This window comes from Drosophila guanche, unplaced genomic scaffold (genome assembly GCF_900245975.1).
Source record: "Drosophila guanche unplaced genomic scaffold, DGUA_6, whole genome shotgun sequence".
Taxonomy (NCBI): domain Eukaryota; kingdom Metazoa; phylum Arthropoda; class Insecta; order Diptera; family Drosophilidae; genus Drosophila; species Drosophila guanche.
Window position 1 is genome coordinate 7,982,805 of NW_022995746.1, and position 10,496 is coordinate 7,993,300.

At 45.3% G+C, this 10,496-nt stretch overlaps 2 protein-coding genes across 2 annotated transcripts in view; both read left to right on the plus strand.

The window, feature by feature from the left end:
- The window catches only part of LOC117582253, a 3,971-nt gene extending 1,234 nt beyond the window's left edge, over window positions 1-2,737 (plus strand). Inside the window, exons 2-7 of the mRNA XM_034269863.1 lie at window positions 290-647; window positions 713-777; window positions 963-996; window positions 1,396-2,183; window positions 2,250-2,607; window positions 2,669-2,737. Of these exons, the coding sequence (XP_034125754.1) occupies window positions 290-647; window positions 713-777; window positions 963-996; window positions 1,396-2,183; window positions 2,250-2,607; window positions 2,669-2,737 (1,672 nt within the window). The remainder of the gene's footprint in view (window positions 1-289; window positions 648-712; window positions 778-962; window positions 997-1,395; window positions 2,184-2,249; window positions 2,608-2,668) is intronic.
- A 4,011-nt stretch (window positions 2,738-6,748) lies between these two features.
- On the plus strand, window positions 6,749-8,465 carry LOC117582402 (trichohyalin-like). Its single transcript, XM_034270089.1, has 2 exons — window positions 6,749-8,375; window positions 8,443-8,465. The coding sequence occupies exons 1-2, from the start codon at window positions 6,890-6,892 to the stop codon at window positions 8,448-8,450; spliced, it is 1,494 nt and encodes a 497-aa protein (XP_034125980.1). The 5' UTR covers window positions 6,749-6,889; the 3' UTR covers window positions 8,451-8,465.
- The last annotated feature ends 2,031 nt before the right edge of the window (window positions 8,466-10,496 follow it).

The window sequence follows — 10,496 nt, forward strand, 5'->3', positions numbered from 1 at the left end:
ACTTTTTTTTATCCAGCGTTTGCGAGATGTTGCTGATGGGTTCCTGTGTCACCATGGATCAGTGTACGGATGTCTCTGCTCTGACCCACATGCTGATGGCTCGCTGTCACATCCTTCTGCTCAGGGACCGACTGACTAAACTGCGCACGGATCCCACTAAAACTGAGGAGGAACACCATGATGATCTGAGGAAATGCATCCAGGACCACTGCTTGATTTTGGAGTGAGTAGTTTGCTCATCAGTATAAAATTTGATCTATGTGATTCTATTTGCCATATGGCACCTTAGCTATTTCAATGCTTTGCGGCCCATCTACTCGGGCACCATCTTCGTGCAGTTCCTCCTGATTGGCATAGTTCTGGGTCTGTCCATGATCAACGTCATGTTTTTTACAACCTTCTGGACGGGCCTCGGCACCGTGTGCTTCATGGTCTGTGTATTGCTGGAAACATTTCCTGTTTGCTACCTTTGCAACATGATCATCGATGATTGCCAGGACCTCTCCGATAGTTTGTTTCAATCGAATTGGACGGCAGCCAGTCGCCAATACAAGTCCACATTGGTCTACTTTCTGCATAATCTTCAACAGCCAATTATACTGACAGCAGGTGGAGTGTTTCCCATCTGCATGCAGACGAATCTATCGGTAAGATTTTATATAATTTCCCTAAATGCGGCAACAAATAATGATGAGTGGTCGATTCTTCGTAGATGGTAAAGCTGGCTTTTTCTGTGGTCACCATAATAAAACAATTCAATTTGGCAGATAAGTTTCAGTAAGAGAAACTGTTCACTATTTAGAATCACAAATCACAAGTAGAAGATAATAAATGGTAACACTTAATGTATATTTTTGTGTGTTGGAATATTATTTACACGGCCTTGCAGGCATGGCATTGCAGGCCTCATTGCACAATGAGCTTTGAGCTTTACAGCTATGTCTCTCTCATTATACCCTCAGTCTAATCCAAGCTGCATGCAAAATCCTGCAGAGTGTGAACAAAGAGTCACAGAAATGAAAGCTCAACGCACGAGCTTATTCTCAGAGCAGAGAGCGCTAACAGCACTGTAGACGGGTGCGCCACTGTTAGTGGGCGGCGGAAAATGTACGCACTTTACAGCGATCGCCGTCTGTTACCGTCTGTTAAGCTGCGCTGTTAACTGTGCCGCCGCTCGTTAACGCTGCTGGTTTGAACATGAGTTGCAACATTCCCATTTTAACAGCACTTTCATTCCCGAATTTAATAATTCAACCAATTATAGTGCAACTTTTCAAAGTTTTTGTTAAGAGACTTTTTGAACTAGGAAAAAAACGGCAAAGTCATCTGCGAAACCCACAACAAACCCCAAACGGCAAACTATAAAAGACATTTGCTCCTTCACCTGCGATACAGTCAATAACGACTAAAGACAAGATGTTGAGCAAGTTTTTTCTGCGCATCAAAGTCCTGCCATTGACTGAGAAGACTCGGTCCAGCGATGCCTTTATCTACTTGGATCGATCTCAAAAACTGTTCGGCTGGACAGCGCCCGACGATGCCCAATGGAGAGTTCCCTATATTATGTGGGGAATTTTCCTGAATTTGCTGCTAATCTTTCTCCTACCCATCTCGATGTTGATATCGTATATTCAGATGTTCAATAGCTTCACGGCGGGAGAGTTTCTTAGCTCCCTCGAGATCACGGTGAATATGTACGGATGTGTTCTGAAGTCCCTCTTCATCATTTGGGGATACAAGGGATTTCTGGCAGCCAGACAGGTGCTGGACCACCTGGATCTGCGCTGCACCAGCGCTGAGGAACGCTCCAGTGTGCACCGCTGCGTGGCCCAGGGCAACATGTGTTACGTTCTCTTTCAGATTGCTTACTCAGGATTTGTTGTCGTTAATTGGACAGGATATGTTCTGATGGGCAGGCACGCCTGGTTGATGTACCTCCCGGGGTTGGATGCGGAGCGGAACTTTTTTTTATCCAGCGTTTGCGAGATGTTGCTGATGGGTTCCTGTGTCACCATGGATCAGTGTACGGATGTCTCTGCTCTGACCCACATGCTGATGGCTCGCTGTCACATCCTTCTGCTCAGGGACCGACTGACTAAACTGCGCACGGATCCCACTAAAACTGAGGAGGAACACCATGATGATCTGAGGAAATGCATCCAGGACCACTGCTTGATTTTGGAGTGAGTAGTTTGCTCATCAGTATAAAATTTGATCTATGTGATTCTATTTGCCATATGGCACCTTAGCTATTTCAATGCTTTGCGGCCCATCTACTCGGGCACCATCTTCGTGCAGTTCCTCCTGATTGGCATAGTTCTGGGTCTGTCCATGATCAACGTCATGTTTTTTACAACCTTCTGGACGGGCCTCGGCACCGTGTGCTTCATGGTCTGTGTATTGCTGGAAACATTTCCTGTTTGCTACCTTTGCAACATGATCATCGATGATTGCCAGGACCTCTCCGATAGTTTGTTTCAATCGAATTGGACGGCAGCCAGTCGCCAATACAAGTCCACATTGGTCTACTTTCTGCATAATCTTCAACAGCCAATTATACTGACAGCAGGTGGAGTGTTTCCCATCTGCATGCAGACGAATCTATCGGTAAGAATGAATATTCTGTGATTGAAGCATTATGTACAATTTGATTCTCGATTCCTCGTAGATGGTGAAGCTTGCTTTTTCGGTTGTCACTATAATAAAACAATTCAATCTGGCGGATAAGTTTCAGTAAGACAAACTGCTGACAGGCGGATACCTTGAACATGAAACTGTGTCCGTTTGGAGTCACAAAAAAGTTTCTTACAGAACGTATATCTGATCTCACTTGTAGAACATGTTCACCAGTAGAAGATAATTATTTAGCACAAACTCTCCCAAAACAAATGTCGTTATTCAATTAGACAGCTAAATTCCATTATATTTGGGTCCGTATTGCACTTCTATTGCCAAAAATAAAGCTAATTAAAAGCTAAAAAAATAATCTTGTGAAGAGTTTTTTGGCAGCACTCCAAATAATTCATTGGTAGGATTGGATATGTTCTGAGAATAGAGCATTGGAATAGAATTACCAAGATAGAACTCAGCCAAGACAGCGTTGGATTATTCCAATTTACAATTATTCCAATTACGAAAGATCCTAGGCCACATTTGTATGGTTCGCTGTCTGTTTCGCCTGCATTTCATTTGCATATGGTTGGTGTTGCCGTCCTTTTGTGTCCTCAATGCCGAAGAGTCAATATTATTATGGTCTACGCAACCCGTTGGCCTGTTTCTGTGGTGTGGTTGGCAAAAATGCTTTCAATTAATTAAACACCCGAATAGCAACACCATGATGAAAATGCAATGTGCTGAGAGAGCGAATAAGAGAGAGTGCGAAACACAAGCGACTCAATCAAAGGAGAAATTAAACGTTGGCGAAAGGTCGACACGATAGATACCCTAACAGATACAACATGTTTATCGACAGACATTTATAGATTTCTAGAGATGAGAATGTCGTGGCTATACCTTAAAGATTTGTAGCTGATTTTATCTTCTTCAGGGTATAACAATGCCACTATAAGACCCCACCAGGATAAAGGCCTCCACTCACTCTCTCTTTTTTGTGTGCGCAAGTGTGCGTGTCTGTGGCAAGGGCGGCAGGCAGCTCATTAATAATACAGATAATGTGTGTTGGAGGCAATCATTTTTCGGTTGCATGCCAGCGCGGTTGCGCTGATTAACACAGCCACCGGTCAGCCTGTGTGGGTGGTGGCCTGTATTCCGATGCCATCGGTTCAGAGTAACGGGAAGTGAGACTACGAACTGTTACAATGCGAATTAATGGCGTTTTGGTAATGTTTTCACTCGGTTAATTGCATGTTTCGTGGCAGACTTATCGGAGAATTGGAATTGGGTAGCCTTTTAATGGCTTCTCAGCATTAAATCCTGCAGCACAGTAAATAATAATCGCAATATATTTTAAATGCACATTCCTGGAAGCCTCTTTTAAGAGAGAGATCGAAAGTGCATAAACTTTCAGACTCAGAGACTGAGTCCATTATTGTCTTAAATGGAGTAAAGATTATGGTTATGGGTTTGCTCAGATTAAATATTTATTGAGCTTAAACAGCTTTGATACAGCTTTTTTTAATTGCTGCCAAAGATGGCAGGTAGATTTAGTGACGATCAGCTCGGGCATAACTGCAGAGCCAACGGGACTTGCACTGTGCAGAACTTCTCAGGAGAGAGCGAGAGGGTAGTGGTTGTTGAGAACGTGAGAGCAGCTTGGGGCTGGAGCGCGGCAGCACAGCTACGACGCTGTAACTACAGTTACGAAACGACGAAGGTGGGTGGGATAGAGAGACGAAAGAGCGACCGCTGCGGTGCGTAAGCGCAAGCAGGTAGCAAGTTTTGTGTACAGTGGGCAGCGCAAAAATATATGCATGTACAAATATAATTTGAACATCATTAGGATGATCCACGAACAAAATATAATCTCAAGATTTGTTTTGGTATTGAAAATCAATTTGTGTTTGTTTTCTGTGTATTTGTGAATCAACCAACCTGTCATTTTAAAAGCTTTTTTAGTTTAAATTAATTTTAAATATGGAATTTACTTTTTGCAGCTATTTTCTTACAATTAACAAATCATGCAATCTAGTCACCCTCACTTTCGCAACTTTCCGACATTCCCCCATCAGCATAGATTGGAAAGTCCACTATAAAACGGGAAACGTAAAGTTTGGTCAATAAATCTACTGTTCTCTCGCGCTCGCCCTCGCCCTCGCGAAGCTGCGATGCTGCGATGTCCACTTAATAAAGTGCAAACAGGCAAGTGATTATTTCACAGCTATTGTTGGACGCCCTCTCGTGTGCCCCGCAGACAGCATTCACTACAGGGAAGCGGATGCGGGCAGGACATGGCAGGGCCGACAGTGGAGTGAGCTGGTACAACAAAAGGATTTGCGTAATAACCAAAGAAACGAACCAGAAACAGATATAAAAAATACAATAACGAAAAGAAAGCGCGAAAAATTGTGCAGCGTGAAAAAAAAACTGTTAGAGTGCGGGTATACAATGGCAAACAAAAGATAGAGAGAGGGAGGGAGATGGTTGGTGGGTCGGTCATCTGCTGCCCAGAGTGCTGCTGCAGAAGTTTACGAGCTGCTTTATGGTGCCACCCACACACGTACGGACCGACATGGAAATGGTCACGCACTGAAACTCATACGCTCACTCGTTTGCCTCGAGCTGGCAGGTTCTCTCTGCCACACACACACACGCACACCAAGGAGAAAGAGTGCGTAGGGCACTCATTCTCATTGTCGATTTTCTTTTGGTTACATGAACACTGGAAAAAACAAGTTTTATTTTATGACAAAAATAATACTTATGAAAATAGTTTGAAAAATAATGACAGATTTAAATTGTAAATGAAAAATACATGGGTTAATGAGGATAATATGAATGGCGGCTAATATTTAGGTTTTTTTCCTGGTGTATTCATTTTTATACTCGCAAGAATTTCACTCTTGATTACACAAACCCACATCCACACTCAGAGAATGGCCGTAAACATTTATGGGGACTGCGAGCGGACTGCTACTGAAAAGTAAATGATAGCTAACAGAAAATACACATTGATTAAAATAAACAGCAGCAACGGAAACTTATTTAAATATGCTCAACAAACAATCGCATAATGTATTTATGCCAAATGGAGTAAAAGAAGTGCAAAATGTGACATGAATTATGTGTCGTATCGAAGCTAGATCGAAAAGTGGTTCATGGGGATACATTAATCTTTCCAAAAATAGAACAAATAAATATAGAACTTCCTGCAGCATTCAAATACAAAGTTGCTAGATAACCATGACGGGAATGGTTGTAAATGGTCGTAAAAAAGGGGCTCACAAATTAGCGTTCATCATCAATCATCTGTTTGGGACCGATGCAGCACGAGAGTAGCAGCGTCAGTCGAGGCCAATGGGGTAGAATGCTGATGCTAATTGCAATTTGTGGTTACATGCAACAGCAGCAGAAGAGGCAGGCAGCAGGCAGCAGGCAGCAGCCAGCAGCCAGCTCGATGCACCATGCCATTCACGTTACAGTCGCTGGCAAACATCGTTCGGATTTTGGCAGCACTGCCACCTCCCATGCCCTGAGTAGCTCTACCTTCCGGCAAAAGCATGATGATGGATTTGCGTTGGAAAGTGCCGCGAAGTCGAAAAACCGCACCACACGAGGAGTCGGCATCTACTCTATGCCAAGCAATTCAATTGAGAGAAGTTCGGGACTGAGGCCGGGTAACCAGGTAAACTCAATCAAGGACACAGCTGGCCGACTCACTGCTTCCACTTATCCTCGTATGCAAATCCAGTGTGCAGTGTTTGCCCAAAGGGGCTAAAAGGGTTTCGTGTTCAATGTTTTCACTCCGTATGCATACTCGTAAATCGATGAATATCTTTGATCTTTCATCCTTAAATATGGTGTATTGAAAATATTGCAAAAATTTACTTTCCGATGGCATAAGTGAAGGACGCTGTCTGGCATACGAAATGCAAATGAAGCTAGAAAGGTACCAAATTAAAGTTTAGAGTTAAGCATCCTTTGTGGTGGCTTAAAGTTAAATTTTTCCACAACATTGCCGCTTCCCTTGCTGCTCATTTTGCATCGTGTGGGCCTCGAAAATGCTGCCAACCAGCTTAGAGGCAACCCAACATTAACATTTGAAGCCAACTAGAGATCACTTGTGTTTTTCAAGTAATTTCATTTGAATACATTCTCTCATTCACTCACAATACTTCGTTCGTAGCTGTACAACTAATTTGACACCAAAAAATTAAACTCTTATTTGTAGTAATATCTCGAAAAACGTTTCTAAATTTGTGTATCAGCCAATATGTCGTGTTCAGATGAGGAGCACAACATGGACTATATCGATGAGATGCCCAGCGACAGCCACAGCCATGATTGCAAGGAAAAGTTTAGTTTTCAAGGCCGCCATCTGACGACCATGTCGCAGGATAGTCCCTTCAAGTTAACAAAAAACCAACTGCAAACATGGAGTATGCATACGGACTCGCGTTCCTTTATATTTCTGCAATTGCAGACACTTTCTGGACGTGAGGATATAAGTACACTTCTGCTGGTCGTATGTCCCACAGGAAAGGCCGTTCGCCATAGGATCCACATATTTTGCACCGGCAGCCAAAACCACTTGGGCTCAGCGCAAGTGACCCCCGAAGAGGTTGATTTGCTTGAGCGCCATCACCGTCCGGACAACTATTCGCTGGTCTACTGCTCACTCTCCATCACATTGCAGGACATGGTTGGGAATGGCGTGATCAAGAGGGAGATTTTCGATGTCGTTCGGAATCAGTCGCAGGTGTCGTGGCATTCAGAGTACCAGGGAAAACCGCTGTGCATTTCATACAAGTCCAGCACTTCGGATGTTCAGTTGCCCATAAGAAATACCTTACCAGAAGGCATAGGTGATGTTCAAGAACAGTCGAACGAGGAACAGAAAGTATCGAAGGTAGATCCTTCCTCTACCCAGACGTTTGCACAAAAATGGCTGTTCTTGGAGTCTCAGAAGAAAGCGGAGATTCAGTCGAAGCGGATGCTAATGGAGGGAAATAAGTCAGCGAGCGAAGTAACTAGATTATCTGAGGGAAGTAAAAGCCATCAGCCCAATCTACCAGCGATTGCCGGAACTGAAGATGCTCAGAGTGCTCTCAAGGCCGAAACAGAGAAGAACCTAAAAGAAGTAGAGGATCGGCAAGCCAGTTCACTGACACAGCTCAAAACTACTGAAAGCCAAAAGAGTACAGCAGAAGACAGCAGCTTAAAACAGAAGCGGAGACATCACAGTGTGCCCGCGTCGAACCAAGTAGCAACTCGACTTCCACACATTCGGAAGTTTGCTCTACGGCAAAGCAAATCAGAAGAGCTCCGACAGAAAAGAGAAGAAGAGCGCAAAGCTGATGAAGCTCAGCGGAATCCAAATGCCAAATCCAAAAGCTCCAAAGAGGAGCAAGAAGAGCAAAAGCGCAAGCAACAGAAACTGAACCAACCCTCGTTGCACTTCTCTCAAACTCGTAGTTTTCTGCTGCGCAGGCAGGTAACTGAAGCAGCAATAAAAAGAAGAGACGAGGCCTTGCGGAAAGAACAGAAGCGGATACTGCCCAGTTTGCTCGAGTCTCAGCGTCGGCTTCCATCCATACGGTACTCTGCGCTGCGGCCAAGCAAAACAGAACTCAAAAAGAAACGGAGAGAAGATAGGCGCAAACAACAACAGTCCCTTCAGCGCCAGCGCAGAGCTGCTGAAGCCCGTTGGATTTGTGAGGAAGAAGAGCGCGCAAGGCGGGAGCAAGAAGAGCGCAAGGGTGAGCAACACAAACCGTTAAAGCAAGTCTTGCACTTCTCTCCTACTCGTAGTTTTCTGTTGCGCAGGCAGGTAGCGGAGGAAGCTGCCCAAAAACAAGGCGACGTCGACGGGGGCGCCAAAGAGGAGAGTAAACATAAAAGCTTGCCCGCGTCTCCGCGACGACTTTCATCTGTGCGAAACGGTGCTCTCCGGCAAAGCAAAAGCCCAGACAACGCAAATATCGAAATTAAAACAGAAGAGGACAAGCGCAAACAAGCTGCTGAAGCTCGTTGGAATCGAGACGAGCACAAACTGATCCAAAGAGCGTTGGACTGCTCTCCGACTCGAAGTTCTAGTCTGCGCAAGCAAACAGCCGTAGAGGCGGCACCACAACAAAAAGACGAAGACTGGCACACGGAACAGGAGCGGCTGGAACAAACACTCCACGAGTTACCCAATCCACAGGAAGATCAACTACCGGAGACCTCGCGCAGCGCGCAGAAAAGACATGTCCGATTCTCGTTTAACCAAGTAGATGAAGATGCTCTCAAAGACTGCCCAAGCCAAATGTCGGGGACTTTTGTGCTACCGCCAAGCGTTATGAAATATAATACACCGCAAAGGGGAGCTGAAGGCAAGCGCAGGGAAAGGGAACTGCGAGAGGAGAGCGCTCAACGAAAAAAAATACTCCAGCGATCGATACTCCGAGATGTCCCCCAGCAGACCCGAGAGCAGCTGAGCAACACTCCGAATGGGCAACCGACGCATGTTGAACCCAAAGCGCGTGAATCGGCTCCTGCCGAAACGGATGGGAATGGACTTCGGACATTGCTACCGCCGGTAAAGCTGAAAGAGTCCGCGGGTCATGTAGCGCTGCTGTCGATGATCCCGGGCATCGAAAGCAAAGTTTCAATTATCCAAGCATCATCGGAGACCTTTTGTCGCTTTGCCAAACCAGTCAAGATCCCTGCTGAGTTCTCGCGAAAAGCCTGCCTGTACCTGAGGGGAAAGTTGCAAAATCTAAGTGCAAGGCGAGCGTTTACGAAGTTCGGCAATCTGGTCTCTGCCATCAACAACAATCCCACTCCCCGCACGGAGCATCTCGTGGCCTTCTTTCAGTTTGCCGAAATCATCGAGTTCCAAATGTACGCCAGGAAGGAGCGCCGCTTTTCACAGTCTTCGTATGCCCGGGAAGCTGAACCTATACGTCACCGCGTGGACTGCTATGTCTTTAAGGATCGCTGTGACTACATAGCCTCCATCTCCCTGTACTCCGTGCTACTCCTGCAGATTAGAAAACTCTTTCCGACAGTGGCGCGGAACTTGCATTTCATCGACGATGTCTATGAGCTGGCACACGTGCCCCGACACGTGGCTAATTGCCTAAAGGTGGGTCTGAAATCCCTTAACGCTCCATCTACCATTTACCCGGTACTTGGTGAAATTCTCTATTCGATGCGGCAGCCCAAGGCCTCGCTGATTGAACTTAATTCGGATATGTTGGAGAACTGAGGAGCTTTGTGATCGTTTGTGATCTTTTTCAGATTTTAGTGCCATGCTTTTCAATGTATTTGTGTATTTTTTAAGATATATTTATAAGCTTCAATGTCTCCAGCCTATCCTTGCCGTTTTTAACTACCTTTTGTGTGCTCTTTTGAGTTGACTTCCCCATAATTAAACTAAATTATAGACAGGCAGCAGCTTTCCCTCTCCCATGGCACCTCCAACAATGACAGCAACGGCGAGGAACAAGGTTTTTCCCTGCTGCATATCAATGATAATACAAATACATAGCATAAATCGAGACCTAAGTAAGTAAAGACTCAGCCACACCCACACACACCCTGGCAGTGCTCAGTCATGGCAGCTGCCACAGGAAGTCCTGCATGGGAGTGTGTGTGCTCTCTGCTGACTGACTTCCTTTTATCCACCTCTGTCTTTGCTGGGCCAAGTATTTGCGGCATGCGGCACACGCTGAGTATGAGCTATTTTCTTAAGCCAGCGTCAGTTGCCGCCTTTAACCTTTTGGCTGCCCGGACTCGACTTCCTTTTGCGTGTGTGCTGTGTGGCATGCGGAACCTGCAAGGTTCTCCCTCCGACCAACATTCGCATTGAAAGCATCTGAGAGTTATTTTTATGG

Coding starts and splice junctions, on each gene's coding strand:
- LOC117582402 (XM_034270089.1), top strand. CDS start 6,890: ATGTCGTGTTCAGATGAGGAGCACAACATGGACTATATCGATGAGATG.